Source organism: Haliotis rufescens, unplaced genomic scaffold, assembly GCF_023055435.1.
Source record: "Haliotis rufescens isolate VD_foot unplaced genomic scaffold, xgHalRufe1.0.p SCAF_5, whole genome shotgun sequence".
NCBI classification, from domain to species: domain Eukaryota; kingdom Metazoa; phylum Mollusca; class Gastropoda; order Lepetellida; family Haliotidae; genus Haliotis; species Haliotis rufescens.
The window spans coordinates 25472724-25491750 of record NW_025964223.1 but is presented as its reverse complement, the minus strand read 5'-3'; the positions used below and the strand labels follow the sequence as shown (position 1 = coordinate 25491750).

At 41.3% G+C, this 19027-nt stretch overlaps 1 protein-coding gene across 1 annotated transcript; it reads left to right on the top strand.

Moving 5' to 3' along the window:
* The first annotated feature begins 2294 nt into the window (after positions 1-2294).
* On the top strand, positions 2295-15670 carry LOC124111024 (organic cation transporter protein-like). Its single transcript, XM_046470573.2, has 10 exons — positions 2295-3004; positions 6759-6987; positions 7526-7629; positions 8136-8290; positions 9183-9351; positions 9799-10026; positions 10922-11151; positions 12001-12182; positions 13019-13170; positions 14245-15670. The coding sequence occupies exons 1-10, from the start codon at positions 2859-2861 to the stop codon at positions 14330-14332; spliced, it is 1683 nt and encodes a 560-aa protein (XP_046326529.2). The 5' UTR covers positions 2295-2858; the 3' UTR covers positions 14333-15670.
* The last annotated feature ends 3357 nt before the right edge of the window (positions 15671-19027 follow it).

Here is a 19027-nt window from a genome sequence, read left to right as displayed (position 1 = left end):
ACTGTTTATCAGTTTCCTTTTCGCAAACCTCTTTTTTTCTTTGGAAATTAATCCCAAAGTAAAATTTGTTTCCACAATTTCAATATTCTGTACCAAAGATAACAAAGAGTGTTTGACCGTTACTTGCACTTCATCCAAATAAACCGCCTCCGCGGTCTAGTGGTAGAGCGTCCGCCCGGAGAGCGGAAGGTCCGGGGTTCGATCACCGGCCGCGTCATACCAAAAGACGTTAAAAGATGGTACTTCTTGTTACCCTGTCTGGCGCTCGGCATAAAGGGGCTAAAACAAGGACTGGTCGGCTCAGAGTCAGTATACTGTGTCTGAGTGGGGTATTCATTTTAAACTGCGGCATGGTATCTCAGTGGGCTAGCACTATAAATCGGCTTCAGTCCGGACTAGTACAAGCAGCCACACGGGATCTTCAGCTGAGACAACAGTGTCATCTAAAAACAGCGAGGCGATGGACTGCAAATATTCATTACGTGAACGTTGTATGATGTGGAAACAGAAATTACATCTTGATAAACACACCGTCAGAAAAAGAGGCTTTATCAAGGCACGTTAAAGATTTACAACGGAATGCTCCTGAATGAATCAGATAGACCTAGAGTTGATATAAACATTGTCGTGTGTCCTCTTTTAAACAAGCACGCAAGGGATGGTGATACGCTGGCTGGGGCGAGTGGCGTAGTCGAAGCACATAGACTAGCACAGAGCGAATAAGGCCAATAGTTGTAAAGTTTTTTCTTTCACCATGACAATCTGGGCAACGTGTCTTCAACAACCTAAAGAACAGTGAGTTTGAAAAAGCCAGCGATCTCACTCTGGCTAAGAGACATGCAATCCGGTAACTGAGGATCACCAGTCAGAGGGATATTTGGAGAATGGGACCTCGTTGACAGTGGGCGTGACACAGGGCCGAATTAGTTTGGCCTTATCTGAATCAGGTCATATTTAGGACAACCTGGATGATGTTTGTGATAATTTTGATGATGCCACAATGGATGTTGGAGTCTCCTATTACTTATGAGGTGATTACATAGCAATTATTGGCTTGATAAACTTGATGTTATTAAATACTTTATTTGACTTGGGCTATTTTCCTAAATCCTGGACTCTGGGGGTAATTGTTCCTTTGTATAAAGAGGGTGATTCTCACTCCACAAATAAATACAGAAGGCGTTACTGTTTTGCTTATATTTAGTCAAATTTATACATCTACATTGAACAGAAGTGTATCATCCTTGGCTTCTGCACACGATAGGATTGTTGAGTCCCAAGCAGGTTTACGTCCTGGATACTCCAATATTGATAATGTTTTTATTCTGCAATCAATATTAGAACGTTACTTATCTAAACGAAAAGGGACAATATAAGCATTATTTGTTGATCTCTCCAAAGCGTTTGATCTAATAGTACATTTCTCCAAAAATATATAAATTCATCCAATCAATTCACAACCACGTATCTGCTTGTCTTCAATATAATAATTCTTATTCACAACTGTTTGATTGTGATATTGGTGTTCGCCAGTGATGGGCCGCAATCCTTTTTCATTCTCCATGTTTATACATGTGTTAGCGAAAGGGATGGAGAGTTCATGTGAATATGGAATTCAGCTTCATCCAGATATTACTCAAATAAATTGTAAAAATAATTTATGTAGACGATTAATATTATTATTTATTAGTATGTTAAAATACGTTTTTGTTTCGTAAGATTTGGTTGGTTGTTGTTTTACGCAGCACTCAGCACTATTCCAGCTATATGACGACGGTCTGTAAATAATCGAATCTGGGCCAGACAATCGAGTGATTGACATCCTGAACATCGATCCACGCAATTGGGATCGATGACATGCATCAACCAAGTCAGCGAGCCTGACCACCCGATCCCGTTCGTCGCCTTTTACAACAAGCATAGCCGCCTTTTACAACAAGCATGGGTTGCTGAAGACCTATTTTACCCCGGATTTTCACGGGTCCTTTAACTTAAGGAAAATGGTCAGTATAGACATGTGATTTTCGGCACATATTCTTTTATAATTAACTGCTGGATTGTGATACATCATAACATTTAAGAAATTTTGCAGACAAATTAAAGTGTGTTTTTTTTTTATCATATAAGAATGCAATTTGCTTGGGCCGCGAACCAGCCTGCGGCGCCTTTTCAAATGTGTGCATTACGATTGTTTTGGGAAACGCACCCCTGTCGCAGAATGGACCCAACCGCCTTTCTGACATAAACAGGTTGGACACAGACGCGCCAGATAACGTTGTATAACATAGTATCGCTTTAACGCACATTCATATTTATATGTCAAAACCGCTGAGACGTATCGAGGAACTCACGTGACACGAGCAGACGACAGAACGTTGCTATCAGCCGAGAAAATACCGCTGCAGGTCCGTGACCGACATACGGACAGCTGTGGTGAATTTGAGTTGTGGTGAGTTGGCTGGTCAATCCGCTGGTATCTGCTATTGTGGCTATAAAAATGCAACATTTGTAATCGTTAGCGGAACCTTGATTGTGTAAACCGTCAATCAACAGACGCGTGGATCTAAATGTTCGGCTTCGGCGTCACCAGACCGTGGCCTTGCTGCTTGACTGTGAACCTTTGCACCGTGTTCAAACGAAAGCTTCCTTTGTGTACTGGTGAACTCAGATGACACGTCTGTGGTTGTTCGATCCATGTCAGTGTGTACAGTACTTGTCGATAGCACTGTAGTTTCAACGGATGTGAATGACTTCGTACAGTAACGGCTGAAGCGCATGTCTTGTGAGCTTTCTCGACGCATCGTGATCTGATAACATCAGTGTTTTGATCAGTCAAGCTACTCCAGTTTCCGGAGAACATGGCGAACTTCGACGATATTCTCCGACATCTGGGGGAGTTCGGCAGGTACCAGAAATGGGTGTACTTCCTGTTGTGCCTCCCAGCTATACCCCACGGGGTCAGGATGATGATCAATGTTTACCTGCTCAACGTCCCCGACCACAGGTAAGGGGCCTTCTCAAAGCCAACTGTAGTCGTTTATGTTTATAACAGCGAATTCGACCTTGTGTTCATTTAACTATTATGTTATTTCAATTTGCGTTTGTTAGTCGTTAATTGTGTTGAAAGTATATAACCAAGTGATAACATTATACGCTGTATTTTATACCCCCTCCCACCCCACTCGAATCCCTGTATCCATGTTAAATCCTAAAACATGAAGCGACATCAACAATAACTCAGGGAGACAATACTGATCATTATGTAGCATTTCCATATTCTACATCTATCATCTTTTACATACTTGACAGTGACATCTAATCTAACATTCAAAATAGTTTCTTATCATGGCTGAGTGACGGCAAGCTGATAACAGAATATGAAGTCACTCTACATGCGTTCTGTGTAATTGCAGTAAGCGAGGTATATTATGTGAAACCAGTCTGACAGCCACCTGGATGCGACAATAATGTCAGGTTGACATAAGTGTCCCGTTAGTAACAAACAGAGGGGCAAAAGAAACCATACCTCTCAGTTGATTTTGAGAAATGGGCTTCACACATTGTACCCCTGTCGAGAATCGAACCCGGGTCTTCGGCGTGACGAGCTAACGCTTTAACCACTTGGCTACCCGACCGCCCTGAAAAATGAGTACATCTTAATGGGTTTTTTTATTAAATAAATTTGCAACATGACTCCAACCATGTTGTAAATTTGTGTTGAAAAAACCCAACACAAATGGATTTTCGAAGATAGGATGTCTAAGATATCCATCAGTAGTTGCGTATTATGCGATTTTTAAAAAAAACGTTTTAAATCAAAATCTATTAAATACATAAGACCTTATAGAAATATTCTTTGAGTGTTGACTTAGCGCCAGTACAGTTATTTTGTTTTATATGATAGATACTTTTAGTTTTGAATTAGTTTTCAAATCCTGTTCACGTGAAACTGTTTTAGTCATAGCCGGCAAATAGTTTCCGGCCTCCGACTTTTGTTCATGTGCCACGCGGGTTAATCATACATAGAAACCATGTTCAACTCTCCGTTTGAGCAATAGAAGGTCGTTTAATTAGCCTAAGCGTTGAGGCGTTCTTTCCTCACACTGAAGACCTGTGTTCGATTCCACACCGGGGTATGGGGTGGCCCAGATTCGCCGTGATATAACTGAAATACTGTTCAAAGCGGCGTAAAACAGAACTCATTCACTCTATTCCACACAGGCTACGATATGTGCCCCAAGCCATGATAACGAGATACTGGGAAAGTTGTGTGGTAGTATTTCTACTATATCGGGGATAAAATATCTTTTTTTATTACAGTGTCGACATTTGCTCAGTGATGCATGGGACCGTTCATATTACCACTGAATGAATATATATGAAATTAATCATGTTTGAGAAATATGTGTCCCCTTATCTCTGATTTTTCTGTCAATCATTTTCACAGGTAATGCGTCACTTTATGCATGGGTATCACACCTACCAGGAAGTCTGACTGTTTCCAATAAATACAATAACATGTATTCCGCATAATGTTGATACACAAAAGGAACATCTACACCTTATAATTAGTGTAGAGTTGCGTCCATTATATGTATACGAATAATCTTTTCATATCGTCAACTACCACCAAGACGAGGTTCTACTGGATGTATGTGTTCAGCTGAATATTAAGCGTTAGGGACAACCTGAGCCAGGTGTGATGCAATCGTTACCAGCAGATGTTACCTGATATATGTTCAACTATACGTTACCTGTTACTACTTATCAATTATTGAACATTTCTGGTACATATTTGTTTAATTTTGTTATATGTGATAGGTATGTAGAAGTTAGACTAACATTTAGTTTATGAAATCTTATATTACACAATATCCTTCTTGACTCTTGAAAATACATTTTCCCTATGCTGATTTCATATATGTGGAATAGAGCTAGATTGCTTTTGTATACGCGTCTAGATTGTGTTTTTTCATAAAATATATATGTTCCACAGTCATGGGGCAGGACTTTGTAGAAGTGATATACATCAGATACGTATGTGTTGGATGTTTATTGTGGGTACCCGGTAGGTACACATCTCCATGTAATAATCTTGATGAAGGAGGAAGAAATGTCACATTAAGAAGACCACGTACAATGTTTCCGAAAATGCTGGAAGAAAGTAATTAGTCCTCAGGTTTTACGTAATTAGACGTCTCCTAGCTGCATTGTACACACTGATATTATCTCTTTGTACTCTTGTTTTGTATATGGGCCGGAGGCCTTTAGTACAATTAAACATCTTGACTTGACCCTCCAGATAAATATGAGTTTTGAAGCCCTGCCTGTAAAGATATTCCGTCTCATGCAAAAGTACCAGTCGATCCGTTATCCTAAGAGATGGAATAACGCACGTGTGTCACTTATAGATGATTCATCTGACCCTGTTCGGCATTAGGTATATTACTAAATCCAGGGCGTATTGCTGATTCTTCCATCGGGCCGCGTCAACTACGGCCGGGCAAAAGAACATTTACACCTGAAAATTGGATTTGACCAAACAATTACAAACGATATGAAAACGTTACTAGACTGAAAATAATCGCCGAAATCTTTATCTATTTCTTGTTTGGTTTATTTTCAGCCTCCACCAAACATGGGTGTGTACTTTCTATTTTACTTGGCAGTTTATAAGGCTTGACTATTAACTTATGATAGGACAACCATTTGACTGGACACGCATCGTCAAACGCGTATAGCTCCATACGAATATATACAATTTTGTGCATCAGCTGCATTCCCGAATCATGACACACTGCTTGTTGCATTCAATCCTGTGCAATAAATACCACCTGGTCACACAGCGACTACCTACCACGTGATATCTATATGCGACCATGACATCAACCACAAGAAGAAGTTCTTGTTCTCAAAGCTCAAACGTTGTCTGTCGCCTGTCTCTCCGTCCAAATGTTTATAAATTTTAGTCTAAACCGGTCATTCAGTAAAATAGTTAATGGATATACCTGTGTGACATCATGTAATGTTAAAACACAAGATTACACTATAACTCAATCCCTTGCTAGACTCAGAACTTATTACACCACCACCCCCCACTTTTGGGGACTTTTGCAGGGTGTTTAACGATCGCAAAGAAATCAGCCTACTGATGAGGTAGCCTACTGGCTGAAGTGTTCGCTCGTCTCGCCGAATACCTGGGTTCGATTCCCCACATGGGTACAATGTGTGAAGCCAATTTCTGGTGTCCCCCGTCGTGATATTGCTGGGATAGTGCTAAAGCGACATAAAACCATACTCACTCACTTAGTTGGCTTGTCAGATAGATTCAGTGTGTTATAAAAGCGCCAGTCAGATTATGTAGGCTAGGGATCGGCATTGCTCTGGTGACGTAATTTCATGATTTTCATAGGGTACGGGTGACCAGTTCGTTTCAGGCGCCAGGATACGTGCCACTCATTGTAGGTCTTATGTTTGGACTGTTCGAAAACCACTGTTAAACCCAACCAACTCACTGTAGGTCAAATGTTCGAACTTCAGGTTCGAAAAGGAGTGTGAAACCCAACCAACTCACACTAGGTCAAATGTTCGAACTTCGGTTTCGAAAAGCAGTATTAAAACCAACCAACTCATAAGTCAATTGTTCGAAATTCAGGTTAAGAAATGTTCTGTTCATTAGAAGATTGGACATATCCCTTGCACACCTATTGAAGTAAACAAAAGCCTGCCTGATAATTAGTTAACCATCATTATTCCAGATGCGCTATCCCTGGCTACAACAATGACACTTACGCCGTGCAGTCCAAGTACCACGCCGAGCTCATCAACAAGACCATACCCTTTGTGAAGCGTGACGGGAAGCTCCAGTACGACCCGTGTCACTTGTACTTCTCCAGCGGCCAAACAGCATCATCTAACAGGACCATCGTAGGATGCAATAAATGGGTGTACGATAAGTCCGTGTTCCAGTCGACCGCTGCCACAGAGGTACGTTCTGCATAAGACTGTGACTCTGTAAGTTTAAACCAAGTTACGTTCGTGTGACCTGGCGGGTTTGTGTGTATCTATGGGTTTGATTCCCCATATGGGATAATATGTGAAGCCCGTGATATGGCGGCAATCATGGCTAAATGCGACCTAAGACCACGCACCAACGCAGCCAACCACCCACTGACCCACTCACTCACTCACTCGGGGCCAGTGCTGGCTTGTGGTCTTCCCCTATGATTTCCAGGTGAGGATAAGCTCCCTGTACCTCGTGCTGATAATTGGAGACAACGTAAAAAGATCGGTGGTTACAATCTGTGACCTGGCTGATTGTGTCTCTTTGTGACCCACAATATAGATCGCTGTTCATGCCGTCAGCCACTGGTTTGCGTTGCCCATATTTGAGTATTTGGAGGCCACCATTATATAATTTAAATGTTGCTGAATTTACTACATTTACTTACTTTTTCTGTTTTGTTTCAAATAGATCTGTAAATAATTAATGCACTTAACTACGAGTACTGTTGTTTCCCTACAGCTGAACATGGTATGCAACAACGCAATACAGTCTTCTAACGCACAGATGATCTTCATGGGGGGATATTTTGCGGGAGCATTCATATTCGGTGCACTGGGTGACAGGTAATTATTCCAGTTTGACAGGTAAAGCGTCACCGATCCTCATGTAACAATACATGCGGCCTGGTTCCGCATCATAATGTTTTTTTCCTATTTGATGAATGTTGCATATGAGTTAAGAAAAATGAATTAATAAAGCATTTATTGTCCAGAACACAAACCCGCAAGGCCGCGTCATAGTTAAACTAGGTTCAAAATATGGAATGATTTGGTAATAAATTATAATAAAAACTGCAAATTAGGTTTATTGTGTAATTTTATTAATCCTTTCATCGTTAAACAACTTTCACATTCATTACTAGTTTCCTTATTTCAGCCCATCGACAAAACATTACAAAGAATACCTATTTATACATATATTTGATATACAAATAATAAACCGTAAACCAAGCAGTACAAATAGAAAGTATGCGGTGTTTCTCCACCTCACGTGAAAATAGATGTATGAATGTTGACTGAGACGTAAAACAGCATTGGCTCACTCACTGACATTTATTCTCTGTTCCAAGGGTCGGGCGACGCAAGGCGCTGGCTCTGTCTATTGCGATCCTATTTGTTGGCGGTCTTGCTCTCAACTGGGCATCCACCTACATCGTCTTTGTTTTCCTTCGCTTCATCAACGGCGCCTGTACCGCAGGGATGTTCACCACGTGCTTCGTGATTGGTATGTTCTGCATCATTACTTGCCGAAGCCTACAACAAACTGTTCACATCCTTGATATATACTGTAACAATTGCCTTATGTAAAGTTGTGATATACGTGTAGTTATGTGCGGAAAGTTGCGTTTCTTTAGCATTGCAGACACCATCTCCCCGAGACAAGAGAGTTAACTGACTATAGGAGTCCAGTTTATACCCATGTCGAACTAGGCTGGATTTTCGAGGCTCTGTAGTAGTGCCACCAGTGGCTATTATAAGTAATTTCCCTTTTATGTCCCTCTTATTGACCAATCAGATTCCACGTCTCATATCACATGTATTTGCTTCAAACTAAATGGTGGCGCCCAGTCAGGCCGATATGACCCATAATCAAGATCTGTGTAATAATAAAACGGGCCTTACCTCCCGAAGTGCATCATATCACTTGAGCACCTTGATAAATAACATGAAAAGATTTGGAAAATATCTGTCGAACCCCAGTTCAATATGCATGCAAATCCTGCAATCGACCGAAATCTGCACGTCAGTGGGCGTGTTTTTTACGAACCGGATGTCGAGTTCGTTACGCGATTTTGATTGGATTATGAATAGACTCGGTAGTCCTGCCAAAATATAACACCGAAATTGGATTGGAAACTGGAATTTTATAGTCATTTAACCTCATTGCCCCCGGAAGATGTACAGATACATTTAAAGGAGGTCCATTTGTATATAATTTGTGGTTAAGGCGGGACATGTAAACCAGAATCGCCAGTAAGGCGAAATTTTGAAGAATCGGCCGAAATCATGTCATTGCACACAACAACGTAAAGTAAACCTCTGTGTAATTTTGTAGATTTGGAATTGCTTTCTCCTTCAACGACGTAAATCCATATTTTTCCCCATGTATTTTGTAGGTATGGAATTTGTTGGTCCTTCTAAACGGGTGTGGGCCGGTATCATCACCAATTTTTTCTTCACAAGTGGCTATGCCTTCTTGACGGGAGTGGCCTTCTTCATCAGAGACTGGCACACTCTGGAGCTGGTCATGGCGGCGCCTGTCGGAATCTTTCTTATATACTGGTGGTGCGTGTTTCTTATATACTGGTGGTGCGTGTTTAATGAAAGAGATATGATATGGACGGGTTTCAGTTATATCAGGGCGTGTAATCTTCATATGGACAAAGACCTACGTGATGCAATTTGTAGACATACACCTGTTTGGTGAAACCCACGGGCACTGGTCTGGTGCAATGATCACTTGTGACCTTGCGACTAGGTGGGATTATGTGACCACAGTCTACTGAACACCTGACTGTAGCCGGGTTCCAGGGCGCCCAAGTGAATTAAAATTAACAAAATGTCTGCTCATCATCTTCTTTTTGCATCCTCTGTTTTACCTTTTTATACACGATTAAAATTTGCATTTAGCTTGATTCAAACATAAGTGAATAGTTTGGTAAAACAGTTTAATTGCAAGCTATGAAATTCTTCATGTGAGCCAAATGGCTGTATTTCATCTTCTTTGATCAGGATAATTCCAGAGTCCCCAAGATGGTTGCTCAACGTCTCCCGGACTGAGGAAGCGGAAGTGATTATACGTCACGCTGCACGTGTCAACAAGGTCACAATCCCCGACAGTGCCATGCAGTTCGAAAAAGAAGACAGGGATTCCAAACTAAAAATGCCCAAAACCAGCATCTTGCAGTTATTCACTCATAGGACATTACTCGTCAGAACAATCGTTCTATTTTTCTCCTGGTAAGAGGGTCCACAATTCGCAGTGAGTGAACTACCCAATTTTCGAGGAAAACCGAACTTGTGGAAAATCGTAATCCGGGCCAATATGGCGTTCTAACCAAAGAGTGAGTGAGCGAGTTTGGTTGAACGCAGCTTTGAACAATGTTTCAGTTATATCACGGCGCGTTGTGCTTGATGCAGGTCTGAGAGAAAACGATGAACAGTTATTGTGCTGTCAAACCTAGAAACATAATCACGCTTCTCAGCAACGTAGCCATCTGTGCCCCTGTAAACCGCGATCATCGCATTAGCTGTTCTGAAACAATGTAATTTGTGACTTAACTGACGACAGGGATGCATTTAATTGGTGTAGTAAATATCTGTGCATTTTAAGAATCATCTCGCCCTGAAAGAATACCTGGATATAAGGACCCAGTAAAGATTGAATTATTAGTTTGTATGAATACATTTATTACGATAAAACTCGATTATCTGAAAATGATAATATTTATTTCGTAATTGGATCGAAATTGACAAAAAAATGTATGTCATTATCGCTACAGTTTCCCATTTGAATATTATTTTTTTCTAGTTAGGAAATAGTTATAATTAATATTAATCTATCAATAGGAGGTAAAAGACAAATTTTAACGGAATTGTACACTGGATATTTCAGGACGCAGTGCTTTCGGTAAATCGTGAATCGTGAAAATTCGGTTTGGAATTGATCTTCAGCAACCTTTGTCGTAAGAGGCGAATAACGGGATCTGGTGGTCAGGTTGGGTGACATGGTTGATGCTTATCTCAATTGTATCATCGTATCCCAATTGTGTAGATCGATGCTCATTATGCAAATCTCGGGATGTTTTGATCCAGAGTCGATCGTATGTGAAACGTATGCTATTGTTTCTTCCAGGATGACAGTGAGTGTAGCCTACTTCGGTCTGTCGTCCAACACAGACAACCTGGGCGCCGGCAGCCTGCACCTCAACTCACTGTTGGCCTGTCTGGTGGAGTATCCAGCTAGCATCCTCTGTCTGCTACTCTTGGACAGGATGGGGAGAAAAGCACTGCTGTGTGCCTTCATGACGCTAGGGGGAGCAGCCTGTATACTTTCAGTCATCACTATTTTATTTGTGAACGACGGTATGTGTATGCTGGGCCCCGTTCCACAAAGTGGTCCCTGCGCTGGGACAGTCATACGTCTGTGAAAGTATGGGAGTTACCATCACCAATAGAGTTAAAACGTTGCACAGCAGTATGTTGCTTAAAAGTGAACGCTATATTGTTTTGTTGTATTGAAATGTTTGTATTTGATTTTCTAAATACAATTTTAAGAATACTATGATACCGAATCATTCCTGGTGCAAAACATCTCGATCTTGGTGAATGAATCAGGCATGACTCAGAAACGCTTTTCTTTGTCTGTATCAGAAAGCAAAAATACCTTGAAATAAGATTTGTAAGTATTCTAGAATGTTTAATATAGTCGTATCATATCTGACTTACAAAGGGTTGAATATTACTTTCTTGTACAATTTTCTTATAGACTTCTTTAAGGTGGATGGTGTAGGCTAGTGTATTTAACGTTCACTCGTTTGCCAAAGGCCCGGGTTCCATTCCCCACATTGGTACAATTCTGATGTCGCCCGCCGTCATATTGCTGAAATATCGCTAAAAGCGGTGTAAAACCACACTTACTCACTCACTCTTCGTCTTCAATGTTTAGTCTGATAACAAATGTGTATTTGCGGCAGACTGAGAGTAGTTTGGTCACAGTAGTAATTTTTCGACTTTAGTTAATTATGGATTTTATATATTCCGATAGATAAAGTATTTCATCAATTAATATATACTAAATGCCACAGTTCACTGAATACTAATATTAGGTAATACATGGTATGGCATTGCTGAGAACCAAGACATTGGGTTTTGGTACTAGTATGTTCACACAAAAGAAATAGTTTATAACTGACAACACGTTATATTCCACAGCCAATCAGTGGAGCACAGTCACACTGTCAATGATAGGGAAGATGTGTGCCTCGGGTGCATTCGGCGTGGTGTATGTGTACTCGACGGAGATATTCCCGACTGTTGTACGGAGTTCAGCCCTGGGCCTCAGCTCATCTTTTGCCAGGATAGGCGGCATGGTGGCCCCTTACTTCATAGACCTGGTAAATATGTGTGTGTGTGTGTGTGTGTGTGTGTGTGTGTGTGTGTGTGTGTGTGTGTGAGTGTGAGAGAGAGAGGGGGAGAATGTGTGTGTGTGTGTGTGTGTGTGTGTGTGTGTGTGTGTGTGTGTGAGAGAGAGAGTAAGAATGAGGGAGAATGTGTGTGTGTGTGTGTGTGTGTGTGCGTGTGTGTGTGCCCAACTTCATAGACCTGGTAAATATAGACGTAGCAAATATGTGTGTGGTGGTCCCTACTTCATAGACGTAGCAAATATGTGTGTGGTGGCCCCCACTTCATAGACGTAGCAAATATGTGTGTGGTGGCCCCTACTTCATAGACAAAGCAAATATGTGTGTGGTGGCCCCTACTTCATAGACAAAGCAAATATGTGTGTGGTGGCCCCTACTTCATAGACAAAGCAAATATGTGTGTGGTGGTCCCTACTTCATAGACGTAGCAAATATGTGTGTGATGGCCCCTTCTTCATAGACGTAGCAAATATGTGTGTGGCGGTCCCTTCTTCATAGACAAAGCAAATATGTGTGTGGTGGTCCCTTCTTCATAGACAGAGCAAATATGTGTGTGGTGGTCCCTTCTTCATAGACGTAGCAAATACGTGTGTGGTGGCCCCTCATAGACCTGGTAAGTGTGTGTGTGTGTGTGTGTGTGTGTGTGTGTGTGTGTGTGTGTGTGTGTGTGTGCGTGCGTGCCGAGGCAAGGGAGGTAACTGATGTCACCCATGTAATGCTCTCACAGTTTGTTTGTGGTAAAGGAGGGAACCCGCTATTCCAGACGTGTGCGGGTTAGAAATGATGTAACCCTCTATCATTGTTACCAGGGCAAAGAGGTCGGGGGGAAATGGGGACGGGCGTTGCCTCTCCTCCTGTTCGGGTGTCTGGCTTTTGTGTCCGGTCTTCTCGATCTTTCTCTACCAGAGACACTCAACAGGGATCTGCCAGAGACTTTAGAAGATGCCAAAAACTTTAGCAGGTTGGTGAATTCGTAGATTAATAAGGATGTACCCAGTCATACCCGTTTTAACAGCGGGAATCTAGTCCACATAGTAGAGAATGAACCAATTTTTTTTATTAACGTAATTGAGTGTTTTTTGTCATGCACAAATGTTTACTGTACTGTTATCATGTATATTGATCTCCGATGTAGAATACAATACGCATCACAATAGACTCCGTGTAAGCTGCCCGTTTAATAGTTAACATTGTGAACTTATGCGTACGTAATAAATATGGCATCTACAAAGCTATATGCGTATCCTATTAGCATATCAGTATCACACTTGCAGAAGATATCGTGCACACCGGTTACTACAGTATAGAGGGGGTATTTGATAAAGTATTAAACTGAAGCTGTATCACGCTATTGTTAAATACGTTCGCACTTAACTCGCTAGCCAAAGAGTGTTGAACTCTTAGTTCAAAGACTCCTTCTTTACAATACAAGTACGGGTTGGGTGTGAGAAATGGATCATTACGTCATCCTAAAGATGGTCTGAGCGCATCTGGATGTGGAGTGAGTCACCACCACTCAGTTGTATTTTGGTACATGTTTAGTCGGGGCTCAAGTACTAAGAATTTGTTTCAAAGGCGGTAAAATAGCAACAAAAGACATGTTGCTTAAATTACCAAATATTGCTTTTTTTCTCAAGACGATCGAGTTGATCTGTTTAAGTTTGAAATAATCAATACTTTAAATCAAGCGAACCCCACCTGGCATACTTTCATTGCTCTGTCATGCTTATGCAGTGTCACAGTCAAGTGTGTGGCAGTGAATTACTGACAGGTATGGTGTTTGGGTCATAGACAGTTGCATATGTTCCGAATGGAGTAAGTGCAACGTGCTGAGTAAGATAGCTGTATTAAACATATTGTAAGCCTATTATTGTTCACCAATAAAGGTACCATGGTACTTCAGTATTGGCTGCATATCGGCGAAAGAAGAGTATTGACGCCATTTAGGCTTTAACGTTTGTTATGATCATAATATAGTCACAGCGCTAATACCGAGGCCCGGGTTTTTGCAGCACTAACCAGCTTCTGTTTGCAGGAAAAGGCCTTATCCTCGCCTGATAAACGGCGACGCAGATGGGACAGACGAATCCAATGTCAGCCAGCCGCTGCTCTCAAGCACATAACGATGTGTCGTCACTGACAGACCTAGAAAAATGTGACAACATCAACAATCGATTCTCTGATGAACAAAGAGTACTGTTCAACTGCCACCTTGACACGTGCCTGCTTCATCCACTAGGTTTGACTGGAAGTCGGAATGCTGTCATGAAGAGTTGTTGACAAATAAGAGAGAGAAAGAGAATTTTTTATTCAGGTCTCACCGACTGTACAGAACTCACAGTTTTTGTTATTTATATGCCACAATGGCGTACACATTATTAATATAGATGGTAAAGTAAAAAACATTCATATCTTCTCATCAGCATATATACATGATAAAAATCACAATCGTACAGACATATCTACCTGACCATATCCAACAGAACAAACAAATTGTAGACTTTAACGTGTTATCAATGTACCGTTTTGTTACACAAGGAATATTTAAGCACATAGAAAACAGCATTGACAAGATAGATGTATGATGAAACAAGGACTGATTGACACTGGATAGATTATAGCTGTTTCCGATTGACGAATCATCCCAGTCCTTCACCGACGTTAATACCAACGGTTGGAGGCCTGTGCTATGATGACACGACATTCGTGTTCTATGCATTTACCCCTACTTATGTATGTCATCAGTTACTGCAATCTTGCCATATTGCATATAAACAATGTATTACATGTGAAATCACGACTCCCTAATACTCAAATCAAACTATGGACACTGCCCTGATACAATGTGTGTTCAAGTGATTGTGTGCTGTGATTGTGTGCTGTGATTGAGGATTTGATGAGTCTGAATTATGAAATGCAAATATAACATTTATGTTACTTTTGATCGGTTCACGTATGAATTATCAAATATTTTTGATTACGAATTTTATTCGTTGATAAGGTCATTTAAACATATTTTATTGTCCTTGAGACAAACGTATCAGATACATTATCCTGGGGTGAATACACGTTTCGTTTTATAACAATGATGATGGATATAGGTAGAGCACCACATACTTAAATATGCATCTTAAGAATATCTGTTTATGAGTTTTACGCAATGATGTGAGGTTCCCTGACAACTAGGCCGCATACTATATGATGAACAAAGGGAATCAAGTGCTTCATGCGTTCTGAGAGATCCAATGTTTTCTCGCACAGTTTTGTATGTGTTGCATTTTATCACAATATACAATGTATTACAATATTTTGTAGTATAGTAATGTATACTCACACGCGAAAGAAACGCAAGTCGAGTATGCAGTATACATGTTATTTATTTTCAACAGTAAAGACAAGAAATACTAATACGGCAAGATTGACAAAAATTTGACTGAACACAGTTTAATGGATTAAAAGGCAGATGACATAATTGTTTTTTTCACATGTTAAGGGCTTACACAGTTTCGGGTCAATACCCAAAATGTCAGCCAATACCTGGTGTGACCACCATTAGGATTGATCACTGCCACACATCTCCTGTACATTGATTGGATCAGACGACTTGTGAAGGCCCTAGGGATCCTCCTGCACACATCCAGAGCAGCTGTGCGTAGTTGCAGGGACTGGGCGCACATTGTGCAGACGCCTTTGAACCTCATCCCACAAGTGTTCGATTGGGTTCAGATCAGGGCTGAGGGCGGATCACGGTAGAACACGGATGTTGTGTTGTTGCAGAAAGGCCATGGTAGCTCTGGCAACATGGGGACGAGCGTTGTCCTGCTGGAAAATGTGTTGTTGATGTTGTGCAAAAAATGGAACAACGTGGGGTCTGATCACTTGGTCGATATATCGCTGAGCAGTGACGCCGTGTCCCCGACCTTGACCAACATTCAGAAAACACATGGGTCCAAGTCTCGCATTAAGTCCAATCCCTGCCCATATCATGACGCTTGGTCCACCCCATGGATCCCTTTCCACAACGTTTCTGTCAGTGAAACGATCACCTCGACGCCGCCAAATTCTGACTCTTCCGTCTGCATGGGAGACAAAAGCTACTTTCATCAGAGAAGATGACACGCCTCCAATCACGATGATGGCAATTGCGATGACCCTGTGCCCACTGTAGTCGTGCTTGGCGATGCCGTGGTTGGAGAACAGGACGACGTGCTGGTCGGCGACATCTGAGGTTGTTGGAACGGAGGCGTCGGATCACAGTGTCCCGGCTAATGTGTCGATTATGTGTTCCTATGGTCTGTCGAGCACTTTCACTTGCAGTTAGGAACGGATGTCGCTGGTGTTGACGGGTAATCTGCCGATCTTGTCGAGGTGTGGTGACCCTAGGACGACCGCTCCGAGGAAGGTCATCTGTGGTCTGTGTAGCATTGTATCGATGCAGGAGACGGTAAATTGTGGTTATGTTAACGTTGAAATGACGGGCAACATCTTGGACAGACTCTCCAGCTTCCAAACGTCCGATAGCCTGGTTTCTCTGAATTTGAGTTAGGCGTGGCATTGTTGACCAAGGAGTGGTTGGTCCAAGAATCGGCCACAGTTTTATACCCACTACAGTTCGTGACAATTCGTGCATTTTCGATTTCGCGAGAAATGGGTGCATGATACCCACATATTCATTGAAATATATTTTGGCGATTCGTTTTTTATGTTGCGTTTTTACCCGGGGCTTCCAAAATGCAACGAAAAATATTGATAACACCATCAGGCTTCACTACATGCTGAAACTCGTATCAATTTATGGTTCCGTGTTTGTTGCCTATTTGCTTAAAACCACTTGCGTTTCTTTTGCGTGTGAGTATATATTGCTACCTTCTTTTAACCCCGTGGAACGACAACAGCCGATTATTAGGAAGATTTCCAACTTTTTAGAAGTAAGCAACTTTGGTGACAGGCGTTTTGAATGGCCGAGAACAAACTTGTATTTTCATGTGTGTGCCTGAAGTTAAGTGGGAATTTGACAGTGACCCGTGTGTGTGTGTGTGTGTGTGTGTGTGTGTGTGTGTGTGCGCATTGCAACAGTATTATAATTCCCGGGTAGTTATGTTTGAGAAATAGCACAAAGAATGTGATGCGCATATTATTAAATTTGCATTGTATATATATATATTGTATCTCCGGCATACAATGTGGGGCATACTAACCTTTCAGTGTATGGCTGTCAGTTGGATACATTCCGTTTAAGAAGCATATTTTAAGAACACTTGTATATCTTTCGTATTAAATTTTCCTGGTATATCAACCTGGTGAAGAAGTCTTTCAGGTATTATAAAAGTGTGTCTCATTGAATCAAGCGATGTTGGTAAGGTTTTGCCTTTTGTCTTATATGTATAATGTTTTTGTACATGTTCCCTGAACATCATCATAAAGTTTGTACGGGACCGGAGATGGGAGACCGGGATCGCGACCGCGACCGCGACCGGGACCTTGTGATGAAACTGTTGCATACTAACATTTATGTGCATTCTACCAACCAAAATGTAAATGGTATGAGCATGGTTTTGCTTTCTTGTGTTGACCTGCCCCTTGGTGTTGCCTAAAAGGACAGAATCCAGTCGCAACTCACTATAGTGCTTGCCGTGGGCACTGAGTGAACCTGGCTGTGTCATTGTGTATGATTGTGGACGCGTCGTGTAGACTCACAGGTTTATAGATGTCATATTGTACAAATAATTACCCGAGGACCCGACCCCTGAGCTGGTCCTACCGTCGTAGGGATCGGGTCCTTGTTTCCGCATATCTACCTCGTCAAGAGTAATCATTCGTTTTGTTATACCGAAATTCACTCTTAAGTTTATGAAGTCTTTTAACCGTCCTTGTTTCATTACAGTAACTTAACCCTGAAATATTCGTTCCAGACGCCATCTTGTTTTCTCGTTTTCAATATTCATCACGTGACAGGTCAATTCTGATCATGTGAAGTACGAGACAATCTTCAAGGTCAGTGTCAGTCACATGATTTCACGTGATACGGATTAACCAATGGAATTGCAAGATTCTGTAAAGCGGTATAACAATACTGATTGTTGCCTATAAGGACACGCGTTTTTATATCTGTACCTTTTGATTTCTCCAGACTCCAGAACTATTTCTTAAATCTCGTTCCTACCGACTCATGTATCAGTCAGACCATGCCAGGCTTTTGCTCTTCAGTATTCACATTGTTGAAAAGTCTTGATTTAGGAAACATTCAACCCTACAACCCCATGTCGGATTGGACGCCACGTATGGCGGTTGCCTACAGACGTCTGTTCTGTGGGACTCTATTATTAAGTGTGGTAGGTTTAGGATCTGATACAGCAACATGGATACAAGACATATCGCCTACGCCAATCCCTCCTCCTATATTATGTTTGCATGGCTTACAGAGTGAGAGTTGACATATTTTTTCAACGACACTGGCGCCAGGTACATTGTTTACATACCGAAAACAGGACATTAGACTAACATTTAGTGAAATGAAATCTTCTCGACTCTCAAAATAAAAAAAACCCTATACAATTGCTTTTGTATACGTTTCTATATAGTTCTTTTTTCATAAAATAGATATATTCCACAGTCAAGGTGCAGGACTAACAGGAATTACCCCTGGATATACGTTCGTAAAATCAATGATACAAAGATCAGGAGACAGAACTAAACCCAGGTTTATATGTAAGATAGTGCTAAACATAAACATACTAAATGCAAAAATGAAGCCAATACAAGTGGTGTCTGTGAAATAAGATATAGCAGTTTTCCATTACTACATGCATAAAAATAAA

What these genes read in the sequence shown, in the direction of transcription:
- LOC124111024 (XM_046470573.2), top strand. Translation starts at nt 2,859, where the DNA reads ATGGCGAACTTCGACGATATTCTCCGACATCTGGGGGAGTTCGGCAGG. An exon ending in TATTTTATTTGTGAACGACG is followed by an intron (nt 11,152 to 12,000) that starts GTATGTGTATGC and finishes TATATTCCACAG; the next exon opens with CCAATCAGTGGAGCACAGTC. An exon ending in GATGCCAAAAACTTTAGCAG is followed by an intron (nt 13,171 to 14,244) that starts GTTGGTGAATTC and finishes TTCTGTTTGCAG; the next exon opens with GAAAAGGCCTTATCCTCGCC.